Source organism: Muscardinus avellanarius (genome assembly GCF_963383645.1).
Source record: "Muscardinus avellanarius genome assembly, chromosome: 11".
Taxonomy (NCBI): domain Eukaryota; kingdom Metazoa; phylum Chordata; class Mammalia; order Rodentia; family Gliridae; genus Muscardinus; species Muscardinus avellanarius.
In genome coordinates, this window is record NC_137797.1 from 81,636,043 (window position 1) to 81,659,645 (window position 23,603).

Genomic DNA, 23,603 nt, shown 5'->3' on the forward strand with positions numbered 1-23,603 from the left:
TCTCTCACATAAATGAATTAAATGAATAAGTAAATGAATAAATTTAGCATCCACAAGTCTCTCACAAAAATATTTTCAAAACATTCAGAAATGATATATTGTAATTTTCACATGCAAAAATTAAAGCATGAATATCGCCTACTTACATGGAATTGCTAGGGAATGTAAGCAGTGCAGTACATGAAGCACAATTTCCTCTTCATCCTTAAAATTTTTTAATGCGCTCAACAATATCATATAGTCTTTGTTTTCAACAAATTCTGTCAAATGTTCCTCAGAAACTAAAAATGAAGGACAAAAATAACAAATAAACTTAAAAAAAAAGACAATTACTCAAAAATATATTCATGATAGTTATGAGACATAATGTACATTTTACATAAGTAAAAATGTGTCCTATAAGAACAGATTTTAATATTTAAAATATTAATTATTTTAAAATAATTGTGTAATAGAAAAATAATTATTGGCATTCTAACAATTTTGTTTTGACCTATTTTAGTTACATCAGGTTTTGAAATACATTAGTGCTAGACAACAAACTGCTCCCAGAAAACTAAAAATACTTATAATTTTACTTGGGAGACTTATTGGTATCAACCACTGCTAATAAAGATGGCCTACTGGGAATGAATATTTTATAATACTTAAAAGTGATAGGTTAATGGTAAACTGCTCAAAGGCAGCTCAACTAGCTGCAATGCAGTCAATTTAAACGATACAAACTTTAGCAAATGACAAGTAATTAAACTTCAAAATGTTCTGTCTTAATGGTTTTCCATCAGAGATCAAAAAATTGTCATCTCTAATTTTCATAGCTACAGTCACTTGATCAAGTCAATGAGTTTTATTTGGAAAATTTTTATTAAGTCAGAACCTCAGAACTCTGTATAAAAATTTGGTTTGTTTTAACTTGAGAATAATACCAACAAAAATATTAGAAACTTTAACATTCTTTCTAATCAGTATCATTTTTTTCAACTTTATGCTGTGTCCACATAACAATGTGAAGTTGGTTAGATTTTTTTCATAATTATGAGGTATCATTTCAGAGTAGTCTTTATAGCATGTTTTCAATTTTTGAAAATTAACTGTTTTTAATTAATTTTATTAGCTAAATTGACTTTGGGGAAATTAATACTCTATGCAAAATTATAAATTTTTCTTCTCTACATTTTTAATCATAATACTCTTGGCAATATCTTCTATTGAGTAAGATTCTTTATTATTTTTTTAACATCCCCTGCTCCCTTTCCATGTTCTCTGGATGGGCCTCACAACACTGGTGAGAGTGAAGATGCCCTTAATCCATGAATAAAAATGTGTTCCTAATCTGCAACAGTGAAGAATACAGGCTGTGCAAGACAACAGGACCTCAAGCTTTATCCAGCCGATTCTTATCAAAAGCTTAGTTGCAAGATATAACATTTACAGAAGATAGCTTAGAAGACAGAAGTCTTATTCCTCACTCACAGTGAACTCCTCCACTAAGCAGGTTCATAGAAGAGCTGAGTCCCAGGCTCATGCTGTTCTGATCCTTGACAGAGTCACTTTCACTGAAATACACTTTGTATCCTTGTAATATTTGTAGACTTTATCCTCCCATCCAGGGAAACCCAAGAAAGGATTCTCACAGGTCTCCCATGAGACAGATTGCTTCTCCTGAGTAATGAATTAACTTTAATCTCAACAAAATTGTAATCAACATCTATCGTTTTTTCATTGCCCGATAAGAAGCAAAGAGACTAATTTCTGGCCAGCCTCTTTACAAATACACCAGACCTGAAGTAAATCATAAACTTACCCTTTTTCACTTTATCTATTTCCTTATCATTTTCGCTTTATCTATTTCCTTATCTTTTTTCTTTATTACATTATAATTACCCATAAGCTACTGAAAGTAACTTACAGAATAAGACAGGGAATTCAGCAGTATCAAGTACTCTATCCTGTTTCTGTAGCTGCCGTAAATAGAGAGTTGCAAGCTGATAATGACAAGAGATCCTTCATAAATCACTCTTATCCAAACCCTTAACACAGTTAATTCTCATAATGATCCAAAAGGGACTCTCAGAAGACAATAATAACTGAATTGCACTGTACCTAGTTGTGTGGCTGCTCTCAGGCAAGGTGCTCACTGCCTTGACCCACTTCCTCACCAAGGAGTGAACAAAGGTTCCAACCAACTCTGAAACTATGTGAAGACCTCTGTTATCATTCTCAGTGTGCTGTTATGAAATACTAATTAGTCTGTATCCTAAGAGACACATTGTGAACCTCTTGGTTTTTGTTTGTTCTACTCATAAGCTATACCCTCAGTATTATTTTTTATTTTATTTTATTTTTGCAGTACTGGGGATGGAACCCAGGGGCATTCTACCTCTGAGCTACACCCCCAGCCCTATATTTTATTTTTTATTTTGAAACAGGGACTCACTGAGTTGCAAAGAGCCTCACTAAGTAGTAGCTGAGGCTGTCCGCGAACCGCGATCCTCCTGTCTCTGCCTCTCAAATGCTGAGATTACAAGTGTGCGCCACCACAACCGGCTTATTTTTTATTTTGAAACAAGGTAAGTTGCAGAAGGCCTCACTCAGTTGCTGAGGCTGGCTGTGAACCTTCCATCTTCTTGTCTCAGCCTTCTAAGTACTGGGGCTACAGGCCTGTACCACCAATTATCAGTTTCTAAGAGCTCACTCAGGTGATGACTCAACATAGCTCAAATTTAACCTATCCTTGGCTTCACAGTCTTATTTTTTTCTTTGTTACCACCCACACAAACCAGTTTTCAAAGTGAAGATTATGCCTTCCTAAGCCAGGGAAGAAAGTTTATATAATTGCATGACTCAAAGTCAATGACTGAAACTCACTCCATAGAAACAAGTGATATTTCTGAATCACCCTAATAAATAGCATGATTTCATATACCTTTTTCTTATAATAATTATATCCTACTTTTACCATTATAAGCCCTTTTTCTTATGCATGTTTCACAATAAATAATTTGGCATTTTTAAATACCTCTTTCAAACAGCACATGTAAAGCTTTGCATCCAAGTTTCTGGACTTCATCACTGGCTGAAAATGTGTGCATGGCATCAAATATTAACAAGAAAATATCACTTTCTTCATCCAGTATCAGCAAAGTGATTTTACCTATTTTGAATAAAAGAATATGTCCTAAGTAAACAGCTGCTTTAATAGTTGTGTTAATTTTGTATGAGGACTATGAATGGTTTACTTTGGATAGGCTATTTATTGTCCCAAATGTTAGACATACCTTGGTAGGTAGGGCCGTTGTAAATGAGATAAGTCCCCAGTTCAGTTAAGAAGAGCAAAATCATGTCATTTGCAAGACAATCATAATGTTAAGAAAACAAAATCATGTCATTCACAAGAAGATGAAAAGACATGGAGAATATTATGTTAAGTGAGATTAGCCAAGAACAAAAAGAGAAGAGTCATGTTTTCTCTAATATACTCAAGCTAAGCCGGGCATGGTGGTTCATGCTTGTAATCTCAGCATTCGGGAGGCTGAGACAGGAGGACTGCGGTTCGGGGACAGACTCAGCTACTTAGTGAGGCCCTTTGCAACTCAGTGAGACCCTGTTTCAAAAAGCTAGGGAGTATTAGGGATACCAAAAGAATTCCAGATAATGAAGGGGAAACCTCAGCAAAGCCAGAAAGGAGGAGGTAGGTAGGGGAGGAGGAAAGCTGAAGTTAATCAATGGAAAAGCCACATTCGAATATGTGTATACATGTGAATATATGAATATAACATTGTTAACCTGGACACTCAGTATTGGGAGGGAGGAAAAAGGAGAAGTGTGGATGGGGGATATGGGAGGGCACCAAGTATTGTGTGAATATATGCCATTGTCAACATGATTCACATTATGATGTGAGACTACAGTGCGCCAGTAAAATAAAAAAAAGAATGTTAATTTTATGTATAAATACATATTAAACAGACTTCTTACTGAAACCCCTGAAGAATATTTCTATCTGCTTCCCTTTTGGGGGGGTGGTTTACTGAGAATTGAACCCAGAGGCAGGCCTTCTACCTCCATGCTAGACGCCAGCCCCTTTTGTTTTCTATTTTGAAACATGTCTTGCTAGGTTGCTGAACTGGCCTTGAACCAGTAATCCTTCTGTTTCAGTTTTCCATGTACTGGGATTACAGGACTGTGCCACCACCCAGGCTACTCACAGCCTTTTTTAACTTTTATCTTAAGATCGGGTCTTACTAAGTTGCCCAGGCTGACCTTGAACGAAGGAACCTCCTGCTTCAGCCTCTCAAATCTCTGGAATGACAGGCTTGCACTGCTATACCCTCAGCTCTAACTGCCTCTTAAACAACATCTTCTGGATAGTCCATGTGAACCCAAAACATAGCCTACTCCTATTCACTATCTTCATCAGTGATACCATCACCCAGTAGTTACCAAGGGAGAAACTACCAAGTCATCTTCCATCCTCCATCTCCATTCTTTCTTCTCATTCTCTCTCTAATCAATGAGCCAACTATCATGAATCGTTTCAAGTATTATCTCCTAAAAGCCTTATACATTTTTTAAAGAGGCCTGTCTATTCCTGTTATGTTCAGGACCTCATCATATCTCACCTAGAAAGCATCAACATTTGCTGATTTTCTCTACTTGGCCCCAATCTCTAAGGGCATATGCTCCTGGGAGTGTGTGTGTGTGTGTGTGTGTGTGTGTGTGTGTGTGTGTGTGTGTGTGTGTTTGATGATACTAAGGATGGAACCCAGGGGCATTCCTCTGAGCTACACCTCCAGCAGTATTTTATTTTTTATTTGGAAACAGGGTCTCACTAAGTTGCAGAGGGCCTAAGTTGTTGAGGCTGAAAGCAAACCTGTAATCGTCCTGTCTCAGCCTCCCAAGTACTGAGATTATACACGTGCATCATCATGCTCCTCCCAGCATTATATATCTAAAACACATCTGTGACCCTGTAAGTCCCTTGATGAAGTCTTCTGTGGCCATCTTTTACCACATAGTATGATAAACAAAATCCTTCACAAAACTGACTGCATGGAGCCCATCTGCACCATGTCCTTCCACATCGTGTCTCAACTCCAATATTCTAAACTTGTTGCTCATCTCTCACGTGTTTAAAATATCCCTTTACACTTGCAATAGCTGCATGGGACACTCCTACTCTTTTCTGTAGTAAACATACTCTTGCTGCCATGATTCAATAGATAACACCTGTAAATAAAAATAATACTCTGAGATAAGAGTAGTAGTAGTAAAAACTCTTATAAGCACAAATGTTTCAGTCACTGGTTGAAGTGTTTCACTGTAGCACATTTAATAACCACTGGAACCCCATGAACCAGGTGAAATCCCCACTTCAGAGATCAGAAAACTGATATACAGGAAGGTTACCTACCAAGGTCCAACAGTTAAAAGGCGAAACTGGGTAAAAATTTAGGCAGGTCACATCCATGCTCGTAACTCCTACTACAGAGTTTAGCTCCTCTCTGCTTTGTCCTGGTTTCCTTCATATCTCTGTTCATAGCACTTTTCTCAATTAAATTTCAATTATTACTCTAAATTATTTTATCTGTCTATGCTGTTCAATTCAGTAGCCATTAATCACATATGTCTACTTAAACATAAATTTAAGTGAATAAAAATTATATAGAATTAAGATTCAGTTCCTCATATTTCAAATGTTTGCTAGTCACATATAGCTATTAGCTATGATATTGAAAAATGCAAGTTGCCGTGGTGGTGCTTACCTCTAATCAGCACTTGGGAGGCAGAGACATGAGGATTGCAGGCTCCAGGACAGCCTTAGCAAGTAGTGAGATGCTCATCAACCTAGCAAAATCTGCTTTCAAAATAAGAAATAAAACCTGCCGGGCGTGGTGGCGCACGCTTGTAATCCCCGCGCTTGGGAGGCAGAGACAGGAGGATCGCACAGGTTCGAAGCCAGCCGCGCGGGCTGGCTTAGGAGACCCTGTTTCCAAATAAAAATGTAAAAATAGGTCTGGGAGTTTAGCCCGGAGGTAGAAGGGCTTCCAGGAACCCCAGTACCACAAAAAAAAAAGAAATAAAATCAAACTGGGGGTATAACTCTAAGGTAGAATAACTCTGGGTTCAATTTTCCAGTACCACAAAAAAAGGGAAGAAAAATGCAGACACAATACTTCCACCAATGAAAGTGTTATATTCGTAATCAGTGCTGGACTCTGAACTTCCATAGCATAGAAATTATGTACCGTCTTAGAATTCTCCAGTACCCAGGATAATATTAAGTGCCCAAAAATAGTAAGTGCCAAAAAGAAATTAAATTAAGTAATCTTTCAGAACACCTGAACACCTGTCAAACCCCCTACCTCGCTGCATGTCACTGACTTCTCTATATTCCAATGTTGGGATTTTTTCAGATTCACAAACCTTCCCCTTTCCATCAATCTCCACAATCTCCTCATCCACCAAGGATGAGGATTTAAAATAAATCATGGTTAAAACTAGTTATTACATTCCATTAAATATTTTAATAGAAGGCTGTCGTGAAAAGATGAGGATATTCTGGTTTTCTCTGTGTCTCTCTACCTTCTTATTCTGGTCTTCACCCTCTTTCTCCCTTCTTTTCTCTCTTACAAGTTCTTCATTGGCAGGGCTGATGAGGGAATTTGGGTTTCCCCACCCACATGTCCAGCCTCCCTTGCTGTCCTCTCAGGCTTCTACTACTTTATACTCAGAGTTCTATTGAGCTAAACTACCTTTCCCTACACTGAGCAAAACTGCCTTCTGTCCATCAAAATTAGGTATTCTATTAGCAGTCTTTCTTCCCCACTCTAGATGACCACAAGTGCCTTGCCTATCACTGACCACAACAACTGCACCATGTCAAAACTCTTTGTCTTAAAGAGCTCAAAAGACTCTACACTAGCAAAACAAACAACTCAATCAAGAAATGGGCAAATGAACTAAAAAGACACTTCACAAAAGAAGAGATACAAAGGGCCAATAGATACATGAAAAGATGTTCTTCATCACTGGCCATCAGGGAGATGCAAATCAAAACTACACTGAGATTCCATCTAACCCCAGTCAGAGTGGCAAGCATAAATAAATCAAACAACAACAAATGCTGGCGAGGATGTGGGGAAAGAGGAACTCTTTTACACTGTTGGTGGGAATGCAAACTAGTTCAACCACTATGGAGATCTGTGTAGAGATTCCTAAGAAAGGTGGGAATAGATCCACCATATGATCCAGCTATACCACTCCTGGGTATCTTTCCAAAGGGGTTGAATTCAGAGAAATATAGCAACATATGCATACCTATGTTCATAGCAGCACAATTTGTAATAGCCAAAATATGGAACCAACCCAGATCACCATCAACAGATGAATGTATAGCAAAACTGTGGGAAATACACACAATGGAATTCTATTCAGCCATAAAGAAGAACAAAATTATATCATTTGCAAGAAGATGGAAAGCCCTGGAGAACATTATGTTAAGTGAGATCAGCCAAGCACAGAAGGAGAAGATATATATGTTTCCTCTAATATGCCCAAACTAGGAAACACAAAGGATACCAGTGGGACTCCAGATATTAGAGGGGAAATACTAGCTAAGTTTGAATGGAAAGATAGGAGAGAAGGAAGGCTGATCTTGATTAATGAGGGTCTACACCTGAACATGTGTAAAATTATGAATAAGACATGGTTAAGCTGGACAACCATTGGTGGGAGGGGGGAAGGGAAAATGGGGGCGGGGGGGAGATGGCACCAAATATAGTTTAAATGTATACTATTTATGTTCAATAAAAAAATTGTTAAAAGAAAAAAAAACTCTTTGTCTAGTGCCATTATCCTCCATGGAGAAGTTTCCCAAGGCAAAGATCTTGACAGGTAAAATAAGATCCTGGTTCTACTTCTTAGTGGATAAGACAACCTCTCAGGGTTTGAGAGTTTTTCACCTAGAAAACTAAGATAAAATACCTATGGGAGGGTGAAGATTAAATTTGAAAAATGTGACACCTGACATCTAGCAAGTACTGAAGATGTAATGCTACATATATTTTAAACATTGCTATTATATCATACTCTAGAACATATATTATAGAAACACACACACACACACAAGAGAGAAAGAGAGAGAGAGAGAGAGAGAGAGAGAGAGAGAGAGAGAGAGAGAGAGAGAGAGAGAGAGAACTTGACACAGTAACACAGTGACGCCTATAATTCCAGCTATCTGGAAGGCTGAGGCAGAGGATCACAAATTGAAGGCCCGACTGGGCAACTTAGTGAGACCCTGTCTCAAAATAAATTAATTAAAGGGCTGGCAACATTGCTCAGTGGTAGAGTGTATGTGTCAGATCTTGGTTTCAACCCTTGTACCACAATAGCAACATAAAAAAGATAAATGGAGAAAGATCTAACACTGGCAAAGACAAGCTAGTAGAAATGTGAAGTTTGGGAGCAGATTAGGAAAGCAAAACCAGGGCTAGGAATAAAGACTTGCGAATAATATATAAGGTAATGTTTAAAATCAAGGCTCTGAATGAGATTTTTGAAAGACAAATATGTAAAGAAAAGAGATGAAGAAAGAGAACAAAACACACAAGAATTTTTGAAAGCACTGATATTTCCATTATATTATGTGCCAATCCTAAAAAATAGTAAACACATTTAATAAATTGCTCCAAATATTTAATTGAGTCTATATTAAGAGTATATAAGTACCTTACCTGAAGTTAGGAGAAGATCTAAGGCTTTCAGCCCAACTATTGACAGGTTCACACTGGCATTATGCACTGTTAGCATTTTGAGAATCAGTCTAGAGTTAAAGACAAATCAGATAAGAATGAAATGTTATAGTCAGAGGTTTGTTTATTAATACATGACTTTTTAATTTACTCACCTACATTTTTTTCAGTGATACGGGGGATTGAATCCAGGTGTGTTGTGCCTCTGATTATACTCCAACTGAATTTTACTTTTTATTTTGAAACAGGGTCTCACTAAGTTGCAAAGAATCTCACTAAGTTGCTGAGGCTGGCTGTGATCCTGTGATCCTCCTGCCTCACCCTCCCAAGTACTGGGATTACAAGCGTGTGCCACCATGCCCGGCTTAAGAATAATTTTTAGTCTATTCCTACCCAGTTTTATTTGGCTTGACATTGTTGGGTGAAGCCCAAACTAGTGGCATCCAGAGCTTCGTCTAAATTCAAGAACTCTGTCACACTATGTCCAGGATCTCCAGTTGGCATTCTGGGGAGCTGAGAGATCCTTTCCTTCCATTCTCTGTCAACTCTTCTGCTGCACCACCCCATCTCTTCCTCTTCCATTTCCACTATTCTTTCTGTAATGCTACAAAAGTAATAGCTGTAGGTCTTTGGTTTTAAAAAGTCCTTGAGTATAGGAAAATATGCTTTACAATATTTTTTGCAGGAAGGACCTAATATGGCTCTACCATAGAGAGGAATGCATCTATCTTGTTCCCAATTGCATTACTTCTGACATACAGTAGGAGCTTAATAAATACTTGATGAACAGAAGGTGAGTGGACAAATGAATGAACACATGAGTGAGTGAATAAATAAATAATATTTCCTACACCTATGTAGTTTAACTTGAACAGACTGTCTGTACTGGAATACAAACTAGATGAGTTTTTCAACATCCCCTGAGGTTAAAGATTGGGCAAACTTTGGGATATTGGAAATAATTCTTGGAAATAACCAAGGGACACTTGAAGACATAATTACTAATTACAGTATATTTGGGGTAATTCTTCATTAAATGCTATAGAACTAATTCACAGGAATTTAGAAGAGAATTTGAAGATGACAACATAGATTAATTGTAAACATGCTTTTTTCAAAACACACCCTTGATGTGGTAGAAATTGAAAAACAGAAGTATATAGGTAAAAAATGGAACAATGTGTAAGTACTAATTGCTTATATGTAATTTTAGAGGGTATTCCAAAACTATTAAATGCAAGAATGGTTATACCCACATCTTAGTACTTATATATATGATATAGTCATCTATGAACAAACATATAGTCCTAATTTGTCTAATATGGGTACTGATTAATACAAAGGTGTCAAATTTAGTTGTGTTTAAATTATATTTTTCTTAAGAAATAGACCATTGGAAGCAAATCTATTATTGATTGCCTTCTCTGTTGTAAAAAAAAAAAAAAGTAGTTTTATGTGTAGAGAAAACTCAAAGTTCATGTAGATGATACTTTTTAAATTTCAAGAAACTAAGTTATTAAATAATTTTCCTAGAGCAAAATTTTCTTCAGAAAATTCTTTTTCAATTAATCATAGCCTAGGACATGATGTCATTTAAAAAGTCATTATGCTGAAAACTACAGAAACATGGCTGGTAAAATAGCTAACCAAGATTTAGCTGCAGATGTGTTGAAAACTATTTTTCCCTTGTTTATCATTTTGAAAGTCATAGCCTAAACTCACTAAATATTTGTGCATGAATAAATATATAAATATACCACTTAAAGACAATAAACCATAAACTTTCAAATTACTACTTAGAGAACTAAATTTTTAGTTCCCATATTTTTAAAGAACTAATACTTTGTATCAGTTCCATTATTAAAAATAAAAATTCTTCTTGGTTTGAATTTTTAAGTACCCATCAAAGATCTACAATTCATACATTATATTTTTGTAGGATACTATTAAGGTAATATCACTTGACATGTTACTGCCAATGTGGTTTGAATTCGCTTTCTAATTCAAACTTCTGAGTTTGAAGGTTTCTATCCATGTAAATCATTGATTTGAGAAAAACGATCTTTATATTTTGAAGAATTTTACCAAAATGGACTTAAGCTGCAAATATAAAATTTTAAGAAAAAGGCTATCATAGGTATAGATAAATATTCGATGCAGGTGGGTTCTTTTCACATATACACATATGTACATCTATCTTACTTACTGATGAACACCAAGGACTTCCCAGTCATTTCCAATATCCTGGGGTCCCATTAAGCTTTGCATTGTATCTGGACAGACTTCTATTAATTTGCATAGAAGTGACCAACCCACCTAAAAGCAAGAAAGGCAAATATTCACATTGTTTTAAAGATGCTAATGGAATATACTCAATCAAACATGAATCTCTTTATTCTTAGTAGAAGTGATATCATTTTTAAATAATTACTTAATTCCTTAAAATACTCCAAAACAAACACAACCTATTACTACAAAAGTCATATGAGGATGGCAGAAAAAAGCATTTCTGAATGATGAAGAAAATAAGAAAATGCCTATTGTCTACCAAAAAAAAAAAAACAAAATAAACTGCAAAAATTAGTTTTGAAGTACATACTAAGATTATTAAATGCAAGAATGACTGTTATCACATCGTTGCATTTTGGGGGATGTAGGGGAGAAACTTAGATGGAACTCAAGGGCATTCTACTCCCAAGATACATCCCCAGCCCACTTCTTAATTTTTTTTTACTTTGAAAGAGTCTCCCTAAGTTGCTAAGTGTCTCAGTAACTGGCTGAGGCTGCCTTGAACCTATGATCCTCCTGTCTCAGCTTCTCAAGTGCTGGGATTATAGGCATGTGCCATCATGCCCAACGTATAACTTTTTTAGCACATATCTACTGGATGGAATCTCTTCCAAATATTGGGGTTTTTAATTATTGGGGGAAATGTGACTTGGAATGGACAATTAAGTAAAATTGGAGATCTTAATGGTAAAAGTATAAATTATCAAAAAGGACTGTTCCTCAAGTAATGGGGATAGAATAGGAGTGCCAAAAGAAAGGACATGGCCTATGATTTAATTTATATCCATTACAGGAAGATAAGAAAGGTCACTCAAACAGAGAGAGGAAGTAAAATTCCTCAGTTGTCCCCTTGTGTTTTTCTAAAATGTTCAACTCTGAACTGATGAGGTCTAGAGATCACAAATGTCCCAAGGATACTTGACTACAAAAATATGAACTTACTGACACACTTCCAATACATCTTTCGTCAGTCCAATTACATGTAATAACAACTTGAGTAAGTTTTTCTTTACCTTTGGGGGGAGGGTAAAATGAGGTTCTAATCCAAACAAAAGATTATTATTTGTGTGTTTGTGTGTGTGTGGTGGATTGAAACCAGGGAAATTCTGCCTCTGAGCTACATACACCCCAGCCCTTTTCATTTTTTATTTTGAAACAGGATCTCACTAGGTTGGTTGAAAGGGTCTCACTATATTGTTGAGGCTATTCTCAAACCTGCAATCTCCTTTTTCAGTATTTCAGCTTCCCACGTACTTGGATTAAAGATGTGCTCTTCTTACTGTATGTTCCTCTAGAAGTTTAAAATAGCTTTGAGCTGGGTGTGGTGGCGCAAGCTTGTAATCCCCGTACTTGGGAGGCTGAGACAGGAGGATCGCGCAGGTTCAAAGACAGCCTCAGCTACTTAGTGAGGCTCTCAGCAACTTAACGAGACCTTGTTTCCAAATAAAATATAAAATAGGTCTGGGAGTATAGCCCGGAGGTAGAAGGGCCCTGAGTTCCACCCCAGTAGCACCAAAAATAAATAAATAAATAAATAAATAAATAAATAAAATAGCTTCAATTCTTTTGTGTGTGTGTGGTGGAACTGGGAATTGAACCCCGGGGCATTCTTTCTCTGAGCTACACCCACAGTCCTAATTTTAGCCTTTATTTTGAAGCAGGGTCTCACTAAGTTACAAAGAACCTCACTACGTAGCTGAGGCTGGCCATGATCCTTTGATACTCCTGTCTCAGTCTCTGAAATAATGGAGTTACAAGCAATGTGCCACCACATCCGGCTAAAATAACTTCAATTCTTTCAATTATGTTATGACAAACATATATATATACACATACTATGAGAACTATACTTGTTATGGGCAGGAAAGAAACCAAAAAAAAACCAAAATAGACATATAAATGTAGTATCTAAAATCAATGAAAACATTCCTAAGTAAGATGCATGATAAATACCAATATAATATGAGTCCTGAAAGTAACTCAGTACACACTAAAACTATTCAAAGAGGTATGTAATATGAAAAGGTAGGACTTGAGGCCGATTTCAGAAGAATCTTCAGGAACTGACAAGCCACAAGGAGAGTGGGTATTTAATACATTTAATGTTAACATTTAATGTTAAGAAGACTGTAACAGGGGAGGAGACTGACCTGGTTGCATGAGTGGAGCTCAGTGATACAAACAACTGAATGACAAAGTTCGAAATTCACATGCCTTCCATAAGGGATAGTGACACAAATTTATTATGTGCTTATAAGAGTAAACACAGAGATAAAAATCTGCAAGATCTCTTTATAATACTATCTTACACTATTATTTAATGCAAAATCTCTTTAAAGTACTATTTTCCAGATTAAGCACGAATTGCTTTACTTTGCCATACTCCTTTTTATGTCATTTTGAATTGCTTTAAAAGGCAGCGAAATTCCCAGCAGCTATTTTTACCTATATTTAAGTAGGACATCCTCCTCCACCTAAGCTGAACAGACATTGACAATCCAGCTGTCATAGAAACTGGCTATTTTTAAGTTCTCATAAAACACAGAGACTTTTCCCCAATATTTAAGAAAAATACATATATGTATATTATATAAAGTTCTGGAGAGCTTCCAGTGGGGGGGGGAGGGGAATCACACAGGTTGCTATATTCAGGTCTGTACCTGTGTGTCTGACTCAAGGAGAAAACCTGTTTTTTAGGGATTGGTAAAGCTGCAGCATCATTAATCATTTTGCAAAAAGATTCAAGCAACTGAGTTTGCAGTCACTAAGAAGAGCTTCTATGATTAAATAGAATCTATGGCAGCAAAGCAGAGGTAACAATTGATCCATTAATCTATTCAATTAAAAGCTTATCTTTCAAAGGGAGAAGGTTCCCAACCTGTAAAACGTACAACACAATTAAATTGGTAGTTTTACTTTATCAGACTCACTCGAGAAACTCAAGCATTTAATTATTGCACAATAGGAAAGAGTCAAGGGGTTTAAGAAAATTTTAGTCATTTTCATTTATTTTGCTCTCCTCTTTCAAAGATTGAAACTTGTGGATTAAAAAAAAGTAAAACAGAGAAGCAGAGAGAAAATGACTGGCAAAAAGAAAAAAGTATACAGCAGTTAGTTTAACCACCAATTCTCTAAAGAGGGTCAATTACATAGAAACATAAATAAAATATATAAAAACCTTAAAAATAAAAATTCAAGCCGGGCGTGGTGGCGCACGCTTGTAATCCCCGCGCCTGGGAGGCGGAGACAGGAGGATCGCGCTGGTTCGAAGCCAGCCACGCTGGCTTAAGAGACCCTGTTTCAGAAATATAAAATAGGTCTGGGAGTGTAGCCCGGAGGTAGAAGGGCTTCCAGGAACCCCAGTACCACCAAAAAAATAAATAAATAAATAAATAAATAAATAATAAAAAATAAAAATTCAGAGTCTAAAATATTATGCTAAATGATTTTTGGAAAGAACTTTAATATTCATTTCTGAAAAGTAATTTACCTTAACTCCTTATTTTCATCAAAATATTAATGAATAGAACATTAATTTGGCACATCCAGGGATTTTAAAATAAAAAGCATTAAAGGCTACCTATACCAATTACACGAATATTACAACGATTAAATAAATCAAAAAAACACTTTCAAATGAAGTATTAAAATATCAGTGGCGACCCCTTTCTACATCTCTTGAATATAACCAATAGTAATTTAAATGAATGGCCACAGTTTTTGTACTGAACCATGGTACTAGCTTCTTGCTTATGCAAAAAGCTTGTGAATTCAGCAGCTAAGGAACTGTTTGATGGAAAGATCCTGAAATTGTGAGAAGACTTGAGTCCTGGCTCTGTCACAAGCTCTGTGATCTCTAAGGGACTATTTACTCTCACAGAGCCACTATGGGGGTAAAATAGCCAGTACAATTTCTGAGAGGGAAGGGAGGCTCCCGTGAGAATCAAATAATGCAATACACAATGCCCTTTGCAAACAAACACACATATGAGACTGAAAGTAATAATTCTATTCCGTTCAATTACAAATCAAAAGATAACCATATTTCCCCTATCTTTGGCTTCTGGTCCTTTCTAGACAAGGATTTTTGTTAACATTTATAACTTCTCCAGACAACTATACCTAGAATTGGCAGTTTCTAATATTAAGAATTAGGGGGGCTGGGAGTATAGCTCAAAGAGAAAATGCCTGCTTAGCATGTGGAAGGCCCTGGGTTAATTCCCTAGCAGGAAACTCAAGCACAAAAGAAAAAGGGGTGTAGTATGTTCTCAAGTCTAACCTATCTGCTCTGGACTCTGAAGGCCAAAGCTTACATGGGGTCCTACGTGGTACCAAGCAGTGTGACTCTACCAAGTACAAAGGCCGGAAACGAGAGAAGGCAGCTAGAATTGGGCATTCTGAGCACACAGCAGAGGCAGGTAAGAGTGATACCGGTGAAGAGCTGCAAGCATGATAGGCCAGTGCCCAAAAGGGACTCATATCTCACGGACAGAATATGGACTTTAAGTACTAAAAGAACAATGTCTTCATCATGTCTCCAACTTTTCTTGGTTTTGTCTGACTGCAACCTGAAAACCAATAGTCAGGCTGGGCGTGGTGGCGCGCGCTTGGGAGGCAGAGACAGGAGGATCGCGCAGGTTCGAAGCCAGCTGCACCCGCTGGCTTAGGAGACCCTGTTTCCAAATTAAAAAAAAATGTAAAATGTAAAAATAGGTCTGGGAGTGTAGCCCGGAGGTAGAAGGGCTTCCAGGACCCCCAGTACCACCAATAAATAAAAATAAAAATAAATAAATAAATAAAGAAAGAAAGAAAGAAAGAAAGAAAGAAAGAAAGAAGAAAACCAATAGATGGAAAATATTTCACAGTTATGGAAAAATAAATGCAAATATTTATTCCAGATATAAATGTTTTAATCAAAGAAGCTAAATACATAATTTGCCTAGACAGAGCAACATACAGAGACAGCACAAAAATAGAAACATAGACACCAATTTAAAGCACGAGATAATTCTTACATTTGTTTAACCTCTCAAGTGAACATTTAAAAACACAGGCTTCCTGACCACACCTCCATGGAGTTCAAAACTCAAGTCTCTCCCTGCATGACTTAGTATGCAGATGACAAAACTGATTTCAGTTCCCCAAATCTCAAAATGCTTCAAAGGAAGTTATCACCTTAGGCAATAGTTTTGTCTTGACTGTAAATCATCCGTAATTACCATTTTAGGGCTGCTTTTTTTTTTTAATATAGCCAAGGTATTTAACATATTTCCCAATTCTCTATTATACAAATTTTTTAACTTTAATTATTTATTAGTGCATTAGAATCATACATCTTAGTGGAGCACAGATGGTACCCTTGTACTCCACACATGCCCACTCACTCATTTAGCCCTTCCCCAATTTCTGCCCCAATCCCTCCCCTCCCTCTTTCTCATCTTTGGCTTAGTGACTTTGATATGTCAGTGAATGTACATCATGCACATTAAAAAGTCACACTTTTACATTCATTTTACATAACAGAGGTTGCAGAGTGTGAACTTCAATGCAGGGGACTCTTAGGACACAGCTTTCCTTAGTGTGTACTACAACTGAAGGCTAGAAGTCTGCCTTCAAATTAAAGAAAAAAGTGAGCTGAAATCTAGGAGAGCTTGCCAGTTACTTAATTGCATCTTATTACTGCTAACCATCCCCCTTTTCTAAGTTATTCACAATGGTGTCATATCTAGGACATGCTGAACACAGGGAATGTTCTTAGAATAGTTGGATCAAACACTAATGAACTCATCTTGCCAATAACACAATTAATCCCCAGCCTATTTTTATGCTGTTCCTCTCACCATCCACAGTCTGTCATTCTGTTTTATAAAGTTACCTCTGAAAGACAGGGAACACGGAATGGACCCTTGTGTTCTGTTAACGCTGGCTAATGATTTGACACCGTTCCCATCTTAAAGTCGCTGTCAGCGGATTATCAGGCCAAATCTCAGAAATGACCAAGAACCCCAGGTACATAACACTGACAAGAAAGAAAAAAAAAATCTCCCAACTAGAAGGGGGAAAGGGCGAAGTGAGAACAGCTTTTACCTGCTGGACACTGGCGACCCTAATGTAGGAGTCCAAGACGATCAACAGAGGCACGTGGAAATTTTTGCCTTCAAATAACTTGGAGGCTGGAAAAGAAGTGGGTGGGGAGAAGATTCAAAGTCAGGATCCTCAGCATCTCTTTAATAAAAAGTCTGAAGAGGGGAGAAACGCCAGAGACTGGTGCAAGATCCTTCGGGAATGCTCAGCGCCTTTCTGCCCTGTGAAAGGAGTCCGGACTCTTGGGCTTCTTAAAGAATTCGGCTTAGAGCAGCTCCACAGGGCAAGGGAGAAAGTTTGCAAAGATGGGAAGAGGAAGGAATCAAAGGACAGCCTCAGCTACTCAGTGAGGCCCGGATTCAAAATAAAGAATAAAAAACAGGGCAGGGGTTGTAGCTCGGAGGTCGAATGCCCCTGGGTCCCATCCCCAAACTCGCAAAAAAAAAAAAAAAAAAGGCATTTTCCTTGCAAATGATTACCGTTCTCGCAGTACGTGAACACCAGCATATCTTCGAGGATTTGGACCAGCGTTTCTATCTGTTTTCCTTCCTGGACATTGTTCAGCCTGACTATCAACTTCTTCAGAGTTTCCTCGTCCTCCCAGCCCTGCCGGCTGCCACTGGCCATGGTGGCCGCTGCCCCACACCCACTGGCCGCGCGGCGCCCGCCGCCCCGGGGAGCCGAGCTGCCTGCCGGCTCCCACCGCTGTTTACCGAAGGCTGCGGCTCCGCCCGCCGCGGCCAGGCCCGAGGGCCCGCGGCCAGGACCCGCCCGCCCGGCCCCGGCCGCCGCTGCGAGGGCGCTGTCCCGTCCGCCCAGCCCCACCCGAGGGCCAATCCACCCGAGGAAAAGCGAAAGCCGCCTATCTCCAGATCTAAGAATAGAAATCAGGGCGTTGGGAATGGAGGACACCGCCCAGCAGGCCCCTTTTAAGAAAACACTCTCTTCGCAGGCGCCCTATGGGGAGATGAGTAATTTCCTCCAAAGAATGGGACTTTGGCGACCAGAATTAGCCCAGTTCATTCTTCTCTGCAATTGTGTGGCGTGTGTCCTGGAATAAATAAAATGCTTTTCTCCATATTAGTTATCTGAAGCTCTGGGTGCCAGAAGGGCACAAAATTCACTTTTGAAAAATCTTGAGTGTGTGCTAGGCAGGATACTGGGAAGTGGAACACACCACACGGGAAAGTAGCAAGTTCTGGGCGCTGAGAACCAAGAGAAAGACAGGATGGGAAAGCCGTCCTCAGCGCGGCTGTCTTGGCACTCGGAACTATTTGTCAGCACGGTTGTCTAGATGGCTAACGCTAAGAAAACAAAGGGCGGGCAGCAGGGGTGTAGCTCAGCTCAGCCGCACAGCGCTCGCCCTTTATGTGGGAGGCCCTGGGTTCATCCCCAGCACTGCTGGGGCCAGGGCATAAGTATTGTGCTCAAGAAACCCCAGGAAGAACTCTGTGGGCAACACTTAACCAAAGATGATCTCCAACCTTCAGATGATCTGCCCTCAAGGTCATTTACAGAGGAGAGGATTCCCCTGGAAGTAAGACCTTCTGCTTTTAGATGTCCCCACCGCACCAGCACATCCCTTAACCTCTCCCGATAACTATTCTGAAGTGGATAAGACTGCTACTGTGAATATTTCTTTTATTACTGGGGAAACAGATTTGGTGTTGATAAGCTTGGCTGCAGTCGCACAGGTGGGAAGATGAGAGCCAGGACCTAACCCAGGCAGAGCTCCTTACACCACGCTGAGGATTCTTCGCATTCCCTTTACTCAGAATGAGCTTTGTCAGCAATATAAATTCAAACTCAGCCTAGATACTCTGACTATGCTTGCTGTTGCAAAGGGTTTTTATATCTTTTATGATACACACTAAAATATTTATAGTTGAAATGAGAGAATAATTAAAAAGTGCTTCAAAGTAATCCCACATGGGGCAAAGGGTGAAATAAGTGGAATTAGAGATGGAAATGACAACTTGTGAGCTGGCAATTGTTGAAGCTAATAATGAATTCTTGTGCTTTATTGTACTATTCTTTCTGTCTGTAACTTTCCATAATGTAAAAATCTGTCTGGGAGGCTGAGGCAGGAGGATCACAGGTATGAGATCAACATGAAGTAGCTTAGTGAAACCCTGTTTCAAAATAAAAGATAAAACAGAACTGGGAATAGAGTTCAGAGGTAGAATGCCCCCTAGCTTCAATTCCCAGAACCTCTAAAATAAAATAAAACCTTTTCAACTTTATGATCTGTATCAAACCTACAGAATATCATTTTCTAAGTGGTTTCTGGATGTTCTTCAGCTTCTGGCTACTAAACCTGTATGTCGACCCTTTCTTTTCTTTTTTTCTTTCAGTTCACACTGGTTTATTTGGGGGCCACTTTCACTCCTCATAGCACTTACCTATTTCTCCTAGGATTCTTCACCATGAGTGCATCTAGTCCTGAAGGGTCACTCAGCATCATCTGTATAAGCCAAGCACCTGCATAGCAAGATGTGTTGACCAGCCCTGGATTCTCTGCAAGTACTTCATTAATTTCAGTTACTTCTCCCTAGAGAGAATAGACTTTACTGGCAGCTTTCACACTTTCCAAAGCACCAAACTCATCTTGCTTTTTCAATTTTGTCTTAACTTCAGTAAACAACATCTCCCAAAGCTTTCTGTGCAAAATTCCTGATTCCCACTATTTGTGAATTTACACGAATTTACACCAATGGCAGAGCAGGTCTAATGTGCAGTATCTGGTTGACCCCAGCTGACCCGGCCAGGCACAGGGGCTGCACTTAGGCTGCAGGCCGGCAGGCAAGCTCTGCGCCCAACAGGCAGCAGCCAGAGTAAGCTGGCTGCACCACTGCACAATGCATGAGCCTATCTCAACCATTTCTAAATTCTCCCTGTGGCACCTGCCTTCCCATTCCTCTGTCAGTTACTACCTTCCCAGTCTACTAGGTCACCACCTTGAAAGAAATTGAAATCTCTCTTCCAAAGAAAAATAAATCTAACTAAAACAGTGTCTCCTAATGTCCTCAGTTCATTCACCCATTGACTCAGTATTCTCACTGCGGTGTTCTACACGACTGACCATGCATCATAGCGGAGGAAGATTTATTTGCTTACAGATTCCTTTGGCATTTTCTGTTCAGTCCATGTGAGGTAAGTGTACCAGTACTGAGAATGGCCTAGGAAGATTTGAGAAAGCTCTGATTATTAATAAATATATTTCAAAAATTGGGTGAGGGGCAGATCTGTGAAAGGACTTGGTTTCTGCCAAGAAGCAGGCAAATATTCCAATGTAAATTAACCTAGTTAAAGATAATTAGCAAGCCTATAGAAGAGGGGAACTAGGACTTCCTTATCCTCATTCTACAGACAGGTTTACATAATTGAATAATCTAGCTAGGATGGGAGGAGCGGGGGTGACCTTCGTGAAAGGAGACACCTTGGTGGGAAAGTAAGGGGAGGAGCTTTACAGGGAGTTTTACTATGTCAGAATTATGTGAAACAAGATGGAGGATATTATGTATAAAGTCTGTTCCGTACTTTGTATTTCGGTGATTTTGTTTGAAACACCCCTTCATGTTACCCTGGGGTAACATGAGGCTGTAACTGTCTTCTGTATTTCTATCTTTTTAATAAACTTCTTTAAATCTCCAGCAAGAGTCTGGGCTTTTGCATATCTATACTAAGCTCAGGGCAAGAACCCGTGCTTATTTTATTTTTGTGTGTTTTGAGGGAAATTGTGTCCGGGAGCCTAACAGGAGTCCCTGGGGTCAGTTTCCAAAACTCGTAACATCTTTGCTCAAAACGGTAATAGTAAGAGACCACAAACCTCAGGCATGGCAGCAGGAAGTCGAGAACAGGAGCCCTCAAGGCTTCCACTCACATCATGGAGGCTGGAAGCAAAAGAAGGCAGAGAAGGAGAGAACCTGCTGTAATGCCCAAGTCCACACACCCCCAGGAACCCCTCCTCAGCAACCAAGCTCCACTACCACCATTGCTACCTTGTTTCCGTGACAGGAATATTCTAAATCCAAGCCAGCACACTCTGCCTCTGGCACCTAAACCTCAGGGTCACTTCACAATGTAAAGTGCAATTAGTGCATCCCCAAGAAGTCTCACAGTCAATAGCTCCAGCCTCACTTAAAAGTCCTAACATCTGAGTCGTGCATGGTCTTGCATACTGGTAATCCCAGCATTCAGGAGGCTGAGACAGAGGCTCACCACTTGCAGACAGCCTCAGCTACTTAGTGAGGCCCTTTGCAACTCTGTGAGACCCTGTTTCAAAATAAAGAATAAATAAAATAGGGCTGAGGGTGTAGTGTACAGGTAGAATGCCCCTGCATTTCTTCCCCAGTATAGCGACAAAAAAAAAAGTCCTAACGTCCAAAGTCTCCTCTGAGACTTAAGGTGAACTCTTGGCTGTGAGCCCCTGTAAAAGAAATCAAAAGGCAAATTATATACATCCAATGTACCAAGCCACAGAGTAAACATTTGCATTCCAAAAAGGAGGACCAAAACAGTCTCGAAATCTGGCAGGGCAAATATTTGATCCTGCAGCTCCATTTCTGGCATGGAGACATGGAGATGAGAGCCATCTCCAGGGCCTTGGCAGCCCCGCCCCCGTAGCCTGGTTGGTTGCAAAAGGCAGTATACTCGCCTGCCCCAGGGCTGGCAGCTTACAGCCTTTCCTTGCAGTCATTCCATGCTTCTGGCATTTTGAAATTACTGAAGAATGGGGGGGTCTTATAACCTTGACTTTACCCTCACAGCTTCACAAATTGCCCCATTTGGGCCTACTTGCAGGCCCAAATGGCCTACTCTGCCTCCCTTTCTTGGCTTCCCAGGTTTTTCTTTGAAATTTCGGGGAGCATGATCCCTTTTTTTCCAGCAAAGCTAGCATGTGAGCACAGAGACTGACCACCAGCAAGAAAGGAATCACACCCTCATCAGTCCCTGCAGCTGGGCTCTATCCCTTGGTTCAGCACTTGACCCTGAACTGCTTGCCACATAGTGTTCTTCATGTCTAATAAGTCATTGGGCCAACTCCAGCCACTCACTTTCTTTTACAGCACTATCTTTCTGAGCCCCAGCTTTGCATATGTCATTCTGACCAAACTGCACATCTATAAAGTCTTTGTGCTTTGCTTTCCACTCCCACAATTCAGTATTCACTTCACTGAACATAGACATCAATATCCATAATGCAGTTTGGATATGTTGCTGTTTTGAGATTCCCTCTGCTGTTTAACCAGTCCATCATCTTTAAATTCAGCTTCAAACAAAGTTTCAGGGCACAGGTAAAATACTAATAAATTATTTTCCAGGATGTAGAATGTGTGGCCTCTACTCCATTTTCCTAGAGAGTCCTCTTTGCCTTTCAAAATGTCCTCAACACAGTCTCTACCATCAGCCTTTCTGGGCCTTCCAATTTCCTCTAACAAAACAGTTCCAAAGACTCACAAAACATATAATCAGACTTAGAGATAGCACCAACCCCACTTCTCTGGTAATAATTTCTGTTTCAAACAGCATTCTTACTGATATATGCTAAATGACTGACCATGCCACTCAAAGAAAGGAAGATTTTTTTTTTTTTTTTTTTTGCTCACAGTTTCCTCGAGGATTTGAGTTCAAGCCATATGAAGCAAAAGACCACAAATCTCAGGGTGTGACAGATGAAAGCAGAAAAAGGAAGCATCAAAGCTTCACCTCACATCATGGAGACCAGAAGCAAGAGAGAAAGCAAGGGGAGGAGAGAACCTGATAAAATACCCAAGGCTACACACCCCCAGGAACCGCCTTACCAACCAGCCCTGCTTCTAACATTGCTACATTGTTTCCATGAGCACTAGAGAGCCATCCTAAATCCAAACCATTATATGCATCTAGTGCCTACTCTATATTTATTGTCTATATGATGAGACTGAGAGTAGGCAATGTGGAGATATGAATTCCCTGTTGGCAACATTCTCTCATGAATCCCTGCAAAGGTAAGGCAAAGTATCCTCTCTGAGCTTTCAAAACTGTTGGATTGATTGACTAAAATCCCAAGGTTTGTAACTTTTCACATAGTCAACAAGAATGAGAGGCTATAGGCACAAATACAAGATCAAGACCATATGCAGTGGTGAATAATTGGAACATTTGGGTAACTTCCTGGGAAGAAAAAACATTTGGCTAACTTCCTGGGAAGAAAAAAGTAAAACTGACATTACTAATTACAGCAAACACCAAAGCAAATACCAGATGGATTGAAAAGTTAAATGCAAATAACTTTAAGAAGAAAACATAGATTAATAATTAGTTAATCTTGGTATGAGGAAACATAAAAAAGAAAGGAACCACAGAAGATTGACATATGTAATTTCATAAAATGAAGGAAAAATAAATCAATCAAAACAATAAGCAAATGGCAAACTAGATATTGAGAGTCAGAATACAAATGACAAAAAAAAAATTAGCCTTAATTTAAATATT

The 23,603-nt window shown here is 39.0% G+C and overlaps 1 protein-coding gene across 1 annotated transcript in view; it reads right to left on the reverse strand.

Moving 5' to 3' along the window:
• LRRK2 (leucine rich repeat kinase 2) overlaps positions 1 to 17,753 on the reverse strand; it is a gene marked incomplete at both ends in the record, with an annotated part of 199,740 nt that extends 181,987 nt beyond the window's left edge. The window contains 6 exons of the mRNA XM_080706299.1: positions 147 to 281; positions 3,020 to 3,154; positions 8,736 to 8,824; positions 10,960 to 11,069; positions 17,130 to 17,215; positions 17,606 to 17,753. Of these exons, the coding sequence (XP_080562425.1) occupies positions 147 to 281; positions 3,020 to 3,154; positions 8,736 to 8,824; positions 10,960 to 11,069; positions 17,130 to 17,215; positions 17,606 to 17,753 (703 nt within the window). The remainder of the gene's footprint in view (positions 1 to 146; positions 282 to 3,019; positions 3,155 to 8,735; positions 8,825 to 10,959; positions 11,070 to 17,129; positions 17,216 to 17,605) is intronic.
• Between the last annotated feature and the right edge of the window lie 5,850 nt (positions 17,754 to 23,603).